We start from the raw sequence: 16,480 nt of genomic DNA on the forward strand, positions 1-16,480 counted from the left end.
CTTTAGGATGTTTATTTTGCACCTTCAGAAAATGCATATGTTACATTTTAAGAACATAGAACCTAATTGTTATATATTTCCCCAGAGACAAAATGAAGTAGAAAGAATTGCTTAGGTCTAAATTGAACATGGAACTAACAGATTAGTGATGACTTTCAAACCACCATCAGTGGCCAGTTAGGCTACTTCCGAGGACAGGATTACTCAATGTTTATCTCCAAGCAACAGTCATATATTTTGTATCCAGCAGATGGCAGGGTTTATGCTGGTTAGGTTCACTTAAACTCTTTATCTTGTCATTTGGAATTTGTCTAACTGCTTTGTAGAATTTAACCTTAAAATTGTCTGAACAGATTGCAACTGTTTATTTGTTAAATGTGATTGATATAGTTATTTGTTAGATGTGATTGATATAGTTATTTGTTGTTTCAGGATGATTGTCTACAAGAAACGGCTCCAGTATTCTCCTGGAGATAGACGCAAGCTCTGCCCTAAACTGTGTGGTGGCTACACAGAGCTCAATACGTTTGACTGATCACTCAGCCGCATGTGCCTTGTGTTCCTTACAAAACTCTACACATCAGAAATCAGTATTTTGATCTGATTATTCTATCTTTTGTCTAGTCAATATCTCTATGTTCCTTGTATAGTTTTTCGACAATGACGTGTCAAAATTTGTATTTAGGCTGCAGATGATCTACTTATATTTTAGCTAACACACAATGATCTCTTTATGTAATTAGACTTGCCACTAAGTAGTGAGTACATTTTTACTTTCAACCTTTCCTTCCAAATAAATCCAAGATTTGAACAGATGTTGCACCATTACCCATTAATACAAAATTTTAGTGGGTTCAATAACTGAAAATTACTTGTAAATATTTCTGTATATATACAAGTAATACTCAAAATAAAATAAAATGTGTTTATGCCAATTATAGGAAAATATAAATAATTATAATATGAAAAAAATATTATATTTTTAGAAATATTTATTTACAGCCTATAGTTGTTCTAGTAACACAACATAACATATAGTTTTTTCTGGATGGAATAACATAACAATGAGACTATATTTTGAAATTCTATTAAATTAACTACTTTTTAGCTACTCAGTATCTCTCTGTTATTATCAAAGTTATCAAATAATTTAAACTGTTAGCTTTTAAATGTGTTTTGGGGTGTTTATTTTTCTTTATACATCTCATCTGTTGATTTTTTATCAACCAATAAACATTTTATCATTTCCATGATTAGTTAATATGATTTCATAGTCCTATCATTGTTTACTCTTTTAACTAAACATTTGTAAACTACTTTGAGCCAGTTAACTCATTAGAATAAAATTAAGATATTTGTTTAAATGCTTGTTATTGTAGTTTATTTATTTTAGTCTTAAGAACTGCCGTAAACTTGCTTAGTAGTTGTATTGTGAAACCTTTGACTGAATAAGTTTTGCCAAGTATAGCTCAGTAATGACAAATTACAAATCACAATCACAATGAAATAAACATTCTTTATTAATGCAGTTCAGTAATAAAGAGTTAAGTGCAGTGCATTAGGAATACAACTTAGACCACCATTAATAAAATTGTAGTGAAATATTGGTGCATATCTTGGCAATGAAATAGAAACTGAGCAGATATTACAGATATCTTGAAGGAGTTGCTTAAGAAATATTGCCATGCCTAAACAAATACATATATTTTGTGTCTTAGTAGAAAATGCCTCAACTACTAAAAATGTTTCAACTGCACATTGAGGATTAGTTTCAGCCCTATAAATGCAATATTTAGGCTATATGATAACTTAAAATAATAAGTATAAAAGAAAAAAATATTTTTAGTTTTTGTTTATGTGTAAAACTACTACCTCTTTTAAATGTTGATAAATGATATTTAGTAAATCACATTTAATGTTAAGGGTTGTCAACTATAGCTTTTTGAATGTGCCTCTAAATATAATAGTGAAATAATAGCGATTGCAATGGAATAAACCAATAACGAACTTGATTTTGTTATTTTATCTTTAATTAACCAATAAAAGAGTCCATTATAGTAACTTCATTCCCTAGTCTTCTCCTATGTTCTTCATTTATTTTGTTAATGAAAAGCTATTAATTAAAATCATTTTACTTAAATAAATTTTACTTGCCATTTTAGGTGCTTTCCATCTGTTATTAGACATAAATTATTTGTGCTTTTATCGGTCACTTTATTATTTCTTTTAATTTGTACTCTCAGATGACCCATTTCATACACTTCCTAATATGTGTTAAATCCACTACTTACTTCCATAAAGACTTTTTTACCATAGTACATGTATAAAACTTGTTTTTTATACATCAATTTGTTCTCTAAAACAACTGTTTTAGTACCCCCTTCATAGTGTATTATGGTGTCAATATACACAGTTGGCTGGGGCACAATAATTAATATGTTTTTTGGTGCGCCAATCTCAACTTGGTTTTGTTTCAATAAACAGCAACAATAAAAGGGGAAATATGGAAATTCTTGGACATTATTTCATTTAAAATATGAATAACTTTCTTGTATGATAAAAAAAAAACATTTTTTATCACTCAAACTATGTCCTTTGGTGCTTAATCATATTTATAAGCTTGGATATTGCACACTGAAATAACTCACTAAAGTTCCTAGTGATGTAAACTGCTATTTAGTGTTTTCCTAGATCTGTTTTCTTCAAATTGTACTCTGATATTTAAATTGTTTTTCACAATCTGTTTTACTAAATGCATTTACTCCCTATCTATGTTTAGCATTAATATGGGTGCACAATTAAAATAAACTACAATGAACTAAGAATCGGAATCAAACATCTCTATTTTATATACATACAAAAATATTATGAAGATTAAAGTTTAAAACAACAGTCTAATGTACAATTCAAATGACACCAAGTACATTAATTGTAACATAACAGTGACAATTGTCTCTTATGTAGTCAAAGAAAACTCACTAAAACATTCCCCCCTGTATAGCAATCCAATGGATTTTTGTCGTTATTATTAGTATTATTCTTTTATGACCTACAGAGAGATTTATTGTAGAATTGTATACACAAATTAATCATATTTTATTCATAACATTTTTTTTAAATTTGAACATGAAAACTCTTCCAATGATTAGTCAGCTCCAAGCAAGAGATTTTTATGAATATTGTGTCAAATGGTAAGTTATTTAAAAATTCAAACCCGTGTGGATTGTTTATTATAAAAGCTCAAATTGTGTTGGGCTAAATTTAATTCTTTACAATAATTAGTATTATAGGAACAGACATTGCTCCAAAGATTTATGTATTAAAGTTGTGTTTTTTACACAAACTATACACTCTAGGATATATTGGTCATAGACTGTCAAAATACCCAACTTTAGAAAGTGCTCCTTCACTGATTAGAGCCTATTCAAATTCAATAAAATTCTTATTGCCTTCTTTTGAAATAATAAGATTTTATCAAGTTTCCTTTTTGATGTCCCCCCATAAGTTACCAAACCGTAAGTTAGGTATGAATTCACATGGGAAAAATAGATGGATTTTAGCACAAAAGCACCATCCACCTTAAGTGTATAAACCTGAAAAAATTAGTTTCTATTTCCTGCATGCAAGTCCCAACTAAAATTATTATCAATTTCCAGTCCTAAAAATGTTGTATTATTGATTTTTAGAATTTTGTTTTGTTCAGTACAAATTGTAATTTCTGGTGCTTTTCTACTTTGCCTTGTAGAAAAGTTTTTACCATTTGAAAGCAAGCTGTTACTAAAAAAATATTGATGGACCTTTTAATTCTTCATTACATGTTACCTTCAAATCATGACAAGTTTTAGCTGAAATAACTAAGTTTGAGTCATCTGCATATAAGACTAATTGACTTTTATTGGTATTTATTTATACTTTTTAATATTTATGGCATTCCTTGAATGTAGCATAAAAACAACAAGAGCCCAAGTATTGAGCTTTGAGATTCACCATATTAAACTGTTAAATATTTTTATTTGTATATAATTACTTGAATTCCATGTGAGGATCTAATTTCAACGAATTGAGTTCTGTTTGATAGATAAGACTTAAACCAATTTAAAGAATGTTTTGAGAACATTTTAGTTTGTTTAGAAGTATTTCATGTGATAAACTATCAAATACTTTAGACAGATTCATAAAAATGCCTAATACTTTATCACCTTTATCAATTGAGTTCCAAAAGAAATTGGAATCCAAAAATGCGGTAGTTGAAAATTTAGTTTTTCTACAACTATATTATTGATTACCAAATAAATAATTTTTTCTAAATGCTCCACCAATCGATTAAAAATTACTCTCACATAGATTTTTGAGATAACTGGTAACATTGATACAGAACGGTAGTTGCCAATTTCTAATTTATCCCTTTTTTTTTTAAATTGGAAGTATTTAAGAGATTTTTAAACTTTGAGGAAAATGTCCAATTATAAGAGAGCTAATAATTAATATCATTTCATTTTCTGTCACCAGTAGGTATCTAAAAGGTGTTATTTTTTATTTGATTCATTTATACCATGGTGCATTAACTGGATACGTTTAGGTGCTTATTGAACAATATCTTCTATTAAATTAACAAAATAGTAATGGAATTGAATAGAAATTTGTTTTAGATCAGTAATAGTAATATTATTATTGTTGTTGTTGTTATTTAACGCATGAGTAGAACCCTTTAGTACCATTAGAATTTTTGCCCACTTCCCTATTATTTCACATGGTTTTTGCGTATATTATCAGACTTTTTTATTTTATCATTATAATACGCTTTCTTAACTGTGGTTAGTTTATTTTTATAATGTTTATTCCATATCTTGCAATAATCCCACAATTCCATCATTACCATTACATTTAGCTAGTTTCGTTAAATTTAAAATGTAATTTTCTTCTGCTATCAAGTCTTTATTAATCCAGTTATATTCATTCCTCTTCAGGTATTTTTTTTTTTTGCCTTTTTCATAGGAAAAATAAATTAAAGGCGTACTGGAAAGTGATATTAAACACATTGTACTTATCCTCCCTATTATAAAAATATATGTTTAACCAATTCTCCTTTTTTAGTAGACTGTGGCAAAAATTCATTTTCTTTTCAGAAAAATCTACACTCTGTATACTTATGGTTTATGTTATGTGATTGGTTTTTGTGTAACTTTATTTCTAAAATTTGACTATCTTGGTCAGAAAGGGCCTTAATTATATCAGTGACTTTATTATTGATTTGTCTATATTTAAACCCAGTAATAGTAGTTACTTTCAATAGCTGTTAAGTAGTTTTTTCTATCTTTTACCTACGTTACTCTGGTTTTATTTGCTTGTAAAGTGTTTATAGAATTGTAATTGTGTTGTATAAAGTAGTTAAGGGTGTCAATAAAATTATATTTCTTATACACATCTTTTATTGTGGCCTCTAGTATAACAATATAATGTTTTTAGTTATGGTTATAGATGTGCTCGAGTCCAGACTAAACACATTTTTACCAATCTAGCTTAAAGATAGTTCTCAGTTATGTTTGGTGAAATTCTGGAAAGATGGTCATGTTGTATCCAAATAGTTACAAAAAACTACTTTGTAAACAGATTACAATAGATTAAAAACATCTCTATGCCAATATTAAAAACACTAAAAATTAGAAAAATCCAGCAATTCTGGATTGTGGATTATGAATGAATGCCAGCCTTCGACAAAAGTTATGAAAGTGTAAATAGCATGTGCACCACACTCAACTCATAGAGACATCACATCTTGTGTGGAAGACTGCCATTTATTATAAACTGAAAAATTATTAAGAAACTTAAATATTTATTACATTGTAAGAGAATATCTAGATGATATATTTTTGATTATAACTAAGCTAGTGATACTAGTTTTTTCTCATGTTAGTTTTGATTATAGTATTAGTATTTATACTTTAACAATGCAACAGTTTATTTTACATTGTTTGTAAATCTGTCAAACCTTAATGGAATAAAGATATTTTATCTTATCTTTATAAACTTATAGTCCACAATAGCTGGATAATTTTTTTTACATTGGCGCAAGAACATTTCTTAGCCAAATTGGATATTTTATTTTAAATAAGATGTTACAGTTTTAATAACAACATAACTTAAAAAAAGCAATTAAATTGGTAAAAGTACAAAATATTTTTCAGTTAGTTTATTGTGTGAAAAACTAAGTATCAGAAAGTATAAAACCTAAAATAGTATATTTATAAATCATAAATTTGTTTCCTTTGTGGTCACCATAAAGATATTTTTTAAAGTTTTAACCTATTATCTCAAATGAAGGGGCCATCATGTGCCTGATAATTGATGTAAGGTATGTTGTGGCTGTAGTTGAGTATAAATTAATGTGATTTATAAATAAAGTTTAAAAAATAACTTTTGTAAAAAGGCAATAGTAAGTTTTTTAAACCTGTATTAAACATTTATTTATAATTAAACATACTTGTATCATAAATTTAACACAGCACAAGGTATATACTAACAGCCTCTGAATTGTTTTTATAAATATTGACCCTTTAAAATGTAATAGTGATAAAAGATCTATAAATTTACGTTTATTTTGAGAACTTAGCACACAATCAGGGTTGAAAGAGGTTGATAGTTTTTATACATATTGGGTAGTGTGTGTACATAATATCATGCCTTTATTTATAAAAGATCATAATGTTTTCTTTGTGTACTTAAACATTAACATATTGTAATTTTTTTCCAGAGACTTGAATTAAAAATGTGATGTAGTTACTTTACATACTTCTGTATAAGTTACTTATTGTTTACAAGATGTATTTTAAAGAAGTGAAGTCACCCAGAAAGATCAATCATTGAACACTATCGTGTCTTTAGGTGTTAATGTACATTCTGTATTCTCTTGCCTAATTTAATTTAGATAATTACTACATATTTAGCGTAATTTACATGATACTTGTGTGTAATCTTTAGGGGGTTTTTAATACTTAAACTGCTATTTTACCCTCCTTTTACAAAAATCTTAATCTTAAATCTCTCACATTTTTCTTTGTTTTTGTACCTTTAAATAATTGAAATATATTATCTGTGTGAATCTATGTACTATTTATTTGTAGTATAACTCATAAGATATTCTGTTATAAAATAGTTATACATAACTTTCATAACCAAGAATTGGACATTTTGAAATTAAACATTTGATTTATTTAGTCAAATTGCTCTCTCACTCTTTCCTTTAATTGTACATTGATGAACATTAGGTAGTAATCTTATATTTTTTAAATGAAGGGTAAAAGTTATAAATAAAGCAATAGTTTAACAGATTATTTATAATAGATTTTTTTTCTTTAGAAAATATGGATTTTATAATACGAAAATATAAACCAATTTTAAAAAGTAGTTGTTTGGTTCATAATTTATTAAATGTATTCTTATATCAAATTATGTACCTTATTAATAAAAACTATGACAAAAGTTAACTAATAATTTACTACCCAGTTGTGAAGCATTATATACAAGCACACACGTGGGTCAATGAAGAAGGAAGCTGAGTTAAAGTTTATTCAACTCCCACATTAAAGTTTACCATTCATTTTGTATACTTTCCATTTACCAATTTAAATGGGGTAATTTTGTTACTTACAAGTACCCAAATTATTATGTAATTTACACATTTACATTACACAACTCACATAATGTTTGCTTTCTTTCAACATCAGAAAATTGTCAGCTGGTATAAATTAGTTGATAAGCTCACTTTTATAATTAGAAAGGTAATCAAGTCATTATTAATCGGAGTTTCCTTTTCGAGTCTATTGACTACAATTCAAAACTCAAAATCCTACTATCCTCATCATTTCTTGTAATATCAATCATTTTTTTCCCCACTGAAAAATATCACATCGTAAAACTAAGTTATGTAACACAACAATTACTTGCAAACCAAACATTACTTGGAATGGTGATTCAATTATTTTATTAATGTTGATATTTTTTCAATAAAAGAATGAGTAAATATGATATTTACTTAGAAAATGGATTCTAAAACTGTCTCTTTACTATGATGGATTGTACTAAACACTGACACGGAGAATCATAACACCATAAATGATGGTTCTGTTTGTGTAATTTCTTATATTGACATCTTTTAAGTCAGTTAGGATTTGTATATGTATGCTACCAGATGGCTTAGATATTGTTGTCAATGACAAGCGTGGTGATTTTTGTGCTCTGTAGAAGTGCTTCAGATGTAGTTTGAAATCACTGTAAAGTTACTTAGATCAATTAAATACTGTGACATTTCTCAACTCCACTAGAAAAAGTATAATGACAATTTTAGTTTGCTTAACACTTGCAGCTAGTTAATAAATGACAAATTAGATTGATTAACCAACTGCAACAATGTGACTGCCAAAAAAATAATGGAACGACTGATCTACCTTCTGTTTTTTTGCTCTATGGAACTACCCCTGAACAACCAATTCCTCACTATTTTTTATATTGGTAAGAAAGATACCAATACAAAAATGTAAAATTTTAATGTAAATGTGTGTGTCATTTAAATGTAGATTGTTTACATTTGAATGATTTCTGAATTTAAAAATTAAATGTGACCAAAAGGAGAAGAAATTATTACATATATGAGATATAAATAAAAGTGTCTGGAACTCGTCAATTACAACTCATAAAAATATGTAGAGTGATTTTACCTCATCTTTCTTCAAATTAGAATGCCCCTCCTGGGTGAACATACTGGTGTTCATACAACTGCTCAAACAATTCTGTAATTCATTTTTGGAAAGCTGATGGAGTGCTGTTATGCAACATAAACCAATAGTTTGTAACCCATATTTATATTTTTCTTCTTATGGCATTTTGCATTTGTTTGAAAATCTTCATATATAGTTCTTTATTAACAGTTCGACCTTCGGGAATAAACTCGTAGTGAATGCGTTCATAATCAAACACCACCTCTAAACATCACTTTGCCCCGGCTTTTGTCCAAGCGGAATCTTTCCTACCTTGGTTCAATTTTTCCCTTCATTCAGATGACTGATGGGTTTTATCTGAGGGTTGTACAGAAAGCACCATGTCTCATCAATTATTAGAATGTCTTTAAGAAACTGTCATCCTTTTCAATCAAAAACCTGGACCATGTTCATTTTCGTTACTTTTGGTTCAGTTAATAATATTTTTGGGACTATATGCAAACACAATGCATGTTAAAATCCTCGTGAAGAACACTATCATGTGAAGTCCCAAGTTCACAAGTAATAGCATCTATTGTTATTGGACTGTCATTGTGCTCAATTTCTCAAACTTAATCAATTTTCTCATTTGTGGTGAAAGTGGAGGGACACACAATCCAAACATCATCTTCAATGTTTACATTACCCTCATGAAAACCCTTATACCACCCATACATTCTGCTTTATTGGTTAACTCTAGGGTCTTTGATTAAGATTTTTCAAACAAAGCGTAAAATTTGCTGTCGCTCTATAAATAAAATTTCAAAATCCAACGAATAAACACAGCGTTTTAATAGAAACTACTAACAGTTTATAACGAGAGAATAGAAAGAATGCTAAACCTGGCTCATGTTATCACCAGTAGTGCCACCAGCCATGGGTGGAGAAATCATTTTTGGCAAACCCTTGCTTAAATATAGAAAACTCATTCCAGGAATTTTTTTTACTCTACATCGTTGTATATCTTAAATATATATTATTTTTCCATTATTTAAATTAAATATATTCTAAAGACTAACCCCAGTTTTACTTTTATACTACAGTGCTCTGCTCTAACTATAAAATGCCAATAAATAATTTCAATAATAAATATAATTAATATTTATTTTTAGTTATTTATTTTACTAAGAAACATTCATATAATTTTCCTATTTGTTTCCAACGTTTTTAATTTAATGCCTTACATAACAATATTTTAACACTTTGCGGCCAAATGGCCTGCAGTTCCAACCACCCCCATTCTTTTACTATCTTGGAGGGTTTTGGATTGTTTTTTTGGCATTGAATTCATAGCACTAATGGATATCACAGTTTCTGTGTCAGCTCAGACATATTTAGTAATTTGCTTTTCCCCCTGAGGTAGAATGTCCATCACAGCTGGCCATTCAAGAATGTTCGTATTATATTCTATGTGGTTGCTACAGAAATACTAGAAAGAAACCGAGCATCGAACCTGGGAGGACATACTGGTAACGGTAAGTGCAATAACTAACGATCTGACACAGAAATTGTGGTAGCCAGTGTGTAACTTGACAGGACAGCACTGAAGACTGTTCTTAGGGTAAAGGGTTAATGTAATGTATTTCAAGTCATAATATTTTTATTGTTATTACAAAATATGCAGTTGGCTTATTTATTTATTTTGTATCAAAACATAAATACAGTTCATAGCACAACATAGCAAACTTATGCTGTTCCAAGTGCTTGACTTATGCCCATACTAGTGTAACTTGAATTTATTTACCAGTCATATATCTCATATTGACATAGAAGTTGCATCGTATGAAATTTCAATAATACAGTACTTAAAATATTGTTATTAATTATGCATTACTCTATATATCCAACTAAAACTGTAGGAGATTCGATTTAGGGGAGAAATTTTTATGGGTCTTCCCGAGACATCCAAGAAGTCTCTTTATTGATATATTTTTAAAACTGCAATAAAAATGACAAGATTCAATTGCTTCATAAATCTGATTTACTTTGTCATTTTAATTCTTGAAACAAAATTGTGTGTACAAGAAGTTTATACTCATGAACATGAATTCCTGCGTACAACAAAGTACACAGGATAGTGAATCCTGATGTATTTAAAATCAGCTTATTAAGTGCTTTAGTTCGTTTAAGAATCGTACATTTTTTGCAGGAATCAACCACTTCTTGTTCGAGGCTCAAATTACAAAAACAATTTCTGCTGTTTCACTCTTGATTTCACCTGTACAGGTTTGAATTACCTATTGATGATAATAAAAACAAACAATAGTGTTAACGTTGATCTGCATCAACCATTGGTAAAAAGTTTTTGTGTTAGTTTGATCAAGAGCTTCCCATTTGAGGCTTGTTTTATTCATCATATACAAATATGGTATGGACTTTTAAAAGATTTTTAAAACTCACATTTTTTGAGTTACAGCAGATTTGTGGTGTCAGGCACTGACATAGAGAACTCGCTCTCTCCTGGACCGAATTAATACCAGAGGAGAACAATTATTCGCATTTTAATAATTTACTTTTTTTAACTTTTACTTTGTTTTATTAATTTTGATTTTAAAATGATTTTTTTTTTATTTCTTTATTGCAAATTCGTTAAGAATTACAATGGTGTCATAAATACATAAAAGTACATGTTATTTTTCAGTATTTTCATAGAATTCTTTTAGTGAGTAGACCGGTCTTTTGATCAGCCACTTCTTCAGCTCCTGGTGCAGCTTATTGCCAGTCAGGTCTCTCAGGCCGTCCGGTAGGTGGTTCCTCAGTTTACAGCCTGCATAAGAAGGTTTTTTTCTCCCAGAGAGTAGTTCGATGTACTGGAAGGACCAGCTTGGAGCCATGACGAGTGTTATAGTAGTGTAGATCATGGTTTCTTATAGGGTTTATTTCATCTACATGCTTTATGGTTTCAAGTATGTAGAGAGCCACCACCACTGTGAGGATTCCTAGGTTGGTGAAAGCTGGTCTGTAGAGGGTCAAGATTAGCAAGAATCCTTATAGTTTTTTTCTGAAGAACAAAGATTCGGTTCATGTTGTGTGCTGAAGTTCCTCCCCACGCTGTCAAGCCATTATGTTGTCTCATAACACCATATAACAGTAAAAAACCTTGTGGTAGATGACATGTCAATTTGATAAAAATGCTTATACTAAATTAAAATATAAATAAGATATCAAATACAATTCATAAGATTAAAACTATAATAATACAATTTATACAAAAACATTGAACACTAAACATTAAATAGATTAATAGTATTAATCAAAAGTAAGCATCAAAATATGATATTAAATATTATAATGATTAAAAAGTTAAAATTCATTTACACTATAAAAATACTTTTCTAGTAATTAGCCCTTTACTTTTATCTTAAAAAGTTCTAAATAATTCTCTGATCAGACATAATTAGGCAAGTTATTATGCAGATGTATTTCTTCTGCCTATTCAGATAGTTTTTCAAAGGCACATATTTTGTGTAATGAATAAATAAAAGAGTGCTTTTGTGGCTGGTGATAATGTTGGAAAAGAAATTTAAAATTTGCCAGTTTTTAATCAATAATCTGATAAATATAAATTGGTGGAAGAGTTAGCAGCTTTAAAAATCTAAAACTGTCCTTGCAAGATGCCTGATAGGTACTCAGTATGGTTAATTTTTTAGATTATCTTTTTTGAATTATGATGAATGAATTATTTACTTCTACTAAACCACCCAAGAATTCAATGCCATATGTACGGTAGGAATATATTATTAAAAGTGTTTTTTCTATCCACTCTCAAAGACAAAAAATATATATCTGATAATATAACTTTCTAAGCTTATTCAATAAAGAATGAACATCCTGTCTCCAAGTGAGACTTCCATCTATGTAAACCCCTAAGAAAGTTGTAATTTGCATTATATTAAATTTTGCTACAAGGATAGTATGTAAGCTCAAGGATTTTGATATATTGTTTTAAAGCTTATTATTAAATTCTTTATGATGTGGTGATTTTAGTTTTACAAATTTGAAGTAAATTAAATAATAATTTCCATTTTATTATAAAAATTAAATTTTGTATAGTATGTATGGATATTATGATTGTATGCTAATTATAGTTTATGGCCTACTTGACATAAAATTTGGACTGACATTTATTCCACAGAAAATAGTTGGTTCTGTAGAACAAATTTCACACTGTCAATGGAGTGATATTTAACGTTTTTTACTCCTAGGTAAGAACACAATGCAGAAAAACATTCAGGGAAGAGGAACATTACTGCAAATCAATTATTTTATGAGAAAATTTTTCTAAATTCTACCATATAATGCCAGCGCAAAGCAGAGAGTGGTGACGAAGCAGAGCAAGGCAATTGGACTTTAGCACCATGGTTCCCCAATAACTTGCTGATTCAAGGCAATTGGCTGAGTTAAAACACCATGAGTGCTACTTTAGCTTGGAAATTCCACTGTTGTTTGGCATTTTGTACTTGATTCTAATACCAATTCTAATAACATATTAATATTTAATACACAGCCACATTGTGTTAGCCGCTTTATAATTCACATGAGTATAAATATTAAATGAACACAATAACAGTATTGTGTAAATTTTGTATTTATCATTTAAGTGTTGCCACATAACCAGTTCTTTATCAAAATAGATCATTTTAATCCACATGACTTCTATCATGGTTCAACATTTTGTACTTAATTTCAATACTGATTTTATTTTAAAATTAGTATCAGTAACTATAATTACGAGGGCACAACAATTAACTGCTGGCTAGGCATCTGAGGCTCCACTTTTAGTATAGAGCTAAATTCGAAACTGTGTTATAAAGTAAAATTTGTCTCAAATTCATAAATGTTGCACTATAGAAACGTACATTGTAGCTTCTCAGTGTTGATGAATTATAAAACATGTAATTATCTGTTCATACTAATTGCTTATAATTTATATTCAATATAGAATTTATTATGGGGAAAACTGTACTCAGTAAAAATTATAAAACAATGAGTATTAACAAATTTGTATTTTTAACAATAAATTACCTACACTAAACTCTAAGTTTCCATAGCAAAAACATTATGGATTTGAAGCGAGTTTCTATTTAAAACACAATTTTAAACTTTAAAAATATATTGTTATGATATTAAAAGCAAAGCCTCAGATTTGCAGCCAGCCACTAACTTTAACAGTTATATCTGCAAAATAATTTCAATTAGGTTTGGACTAGAGCAGTCATTGAAACCAGAACCAGATTGTGTTCACATAATAGTTATAAAAAAGTTTATTTTGACTTTACCATGCATTGCATGACACTAGATTGACATATTTGCTTGTATACCTTTTATACGTGTATAACATGAAAAAGTTATGAAAAGATGAGATAGTATCATGCATTATTAATACTCATATTTAAGTAACTATTCAGAATAGTTTAAATGTCAATACTCATGTGTAATATTATTTATTGGGTGCCTGTTTCTGTTTTATATTTCGAACTTACTCCACGTAATTTTTGTCATAGATTTAATATTATTGTAAAGCGCACTTTGCATTCTCTCATAGAATAATTTAGCATTAAAGTTGTATTGCTATGTGTCAGTTTCTTAAATTATATATTTTTATTAAGTTTAATTAAGTTTTTTAGTCATTAATTAATATAACAATGAATATTTCAGTGTTTTTATGTAAAGATGGGAATCGTAAAAAATGTAACCTATACTCAAAAAACTGAAGAATAAAGATATCAAATATGTAATTTCTTAATGATATATTTTTCTTTTGGTCATTGATTTTCCAGTGTATATTAATATGAAGTATTTTTCAAAATATAGTATAGTTTTTTAATAACTCTGACTATAGCTTATTTTTTTTATTCCTTTTCATCCTAAAAAGGACTAACACTTTGTACAATACTACAAATACCAGTTGCGTGAATACAAGTTTAGTTTATTTGTAGTATATCAGTAGTTGATTTCAGTTTTAGTTCTTTTTATTATTATTATTTTCAATATCGCATTCTTATTATTGAATTTATATGAATTTGTACAAATACAATTAACTAATAAATAGTCTAGTTAATTGCATTCATTAGTAAAATTATTGAAAGACAGTTTATTGAAGTAGTTGCAGAAAGTACACATGCTCCGATATGTTACGGTATAAAATAATGCACAAATTTCTTGTGTGATGATGGCTTTTGGTTTCAGGAGATAAAAAACCATAACTAACATAAAGGAACATAAAGCTTCAGATAGTGAACTTCTGTACAAAAAGCACAGACTTTGATCAAACATCCTGATGAACAATGTTGATTACTGAAATCTGTAAACAAAAGAGCTTCTTTTACCACTAAATGTCCTTGTCACTTAATTAATAAAGTGCATAAAGCTATGCCCCTCCATTATGTTGTGATGGATAACGTGAACTAATCATCATTCCGTAATCTTATATGCACTGCTGTCTTCAAATACTATGAATCACATAAAATTCGTAAGCTTAACACATGCAAGTTATACTAAACAAGCAAGCAATGAATGAATAATGCTGGACTTTAATTGGTGTACAATTTCTACAGATTTATATGATGGACACATTGTGGTTTGAACTGTATAGTTTAATTTATTAATCTAAGTTACAACTATCCCAAGAATCAAGATTTGCCGTTTGAGCTTGTCCACTCCTCTGGTGAACTGATTAGAGTTGCTGAATTAATTGGCGTTTCGTTCACTGTTTAGAATTGGGTGGCTGTAAATATATTACTCCTAAATACAATAAATACTTCTTTTAATTTGATATCTTATAACTAAATTTATGAAACATATAATTTGTTTTAGTGCTAACTTATAAATAGAATTACACACTTCTAAGATGATTTATTATTTTTCTTAAACATGAGATTATCATATGCCACTGCTTTTGAGGCAGTGTTTAGAGTTTCTGCTTTAAGAGCCAACTTTAGTGGTGACCATGTTAATTTTGCCTTATTAGACCAATATTAAACCTCATGCACGTTTACGACCTTATTTTTAGGCGTAGAGTTATGGGATATCTCTCATTTTAAAGATATAATTAATATCCAAATGCTTTTTTAGTAAATGGTTTGTACACAAAAATTGCGGGCAAAATTACCATTTTTATAATGTTAAATTTAAGTACCAGAAACAGTAACATATTTAAATACTATCACAAAGCTGAATATACAATAAACTCAAAATTAGTTACGGATACAATAAGAAAGAGATGTCCAGGTCTGTCTAAAAACCCCAAGACAATTATAATTATTTTTTAAGATTCAACTTATATAAATATAAAATTACATTTTTCTCTCACTAGCGACTTTATAACTCTTCAAGATTCTGGCACATAAAAACCGGTGGACAATATTAAAGGCTGGTTCAAATAAGTCGAGGTAGAACAGTTGCCTAGTTTTGACAAACAAGCAAGTCAAGTGACAGGCGATTTGAATTTCAGACTTAGCTGACGGGCGAGTCAAATAGTTTTGGCAGGGAGACAACCAGTCAATCACTTTTCTGAATGCCAGAATCCCACCACTCTGAATTTTACTCTATCAACAGTTATGCTATATATTCACCCAATGTCTCTGAATGTAACCCAATGTAAAATACAATCATGTTGAGTTTTAACTATTTTCTTTGAATGATACTCATTTATTACTGGTAAAGATTACATGGCAATTTGTCATACATTGTCACATTGAAAACATCATTGTACACTTCAATGTTAA

The 16,480-nt window shown here is 28.9% G+C and overlaps 1 protein-coding gene across 2 annotated transcripts in view; it reads left to right on the forward strand.

The window, feature by feature from the left end:
* LOC124369308 (trehalase) overlaps positions 1-14,589 on the forward strand; it is a 112,755-nt gene extending 98,166 nt beyond the window's left edge. For both annotated transcript variants that reach the window (XM_046827248.1, XM_046827250.1), the window contains one exon: positions 433-14,589. In XM_046827248.1, coding sequence (XP_046683204.1) covers positions 433-477 — 45 coding nt within the window. In that variant the 3' untranslated portion in view covers positions 478-14,589. The remainder of the gene's footprint in view (positions 1-432) is intronic.
* Positions 14,590-16,480: the final 1,891 nt, after the last annotated feature.

This window comes from Homalodisca vitripennis, chromosome X (assembly GCF_021130785.1).
Source record: "Homalodisca vitripennis isolate AUS2020 chromosome X, UT_GWSS_2.1, whole genome shotgun sequence".
NCBI lineage: Eukaryota > Metazoa > Arthropoda > Insecta > Hemiptera > Cicadellidae > Homalodisca > Homalodisca vitripennis.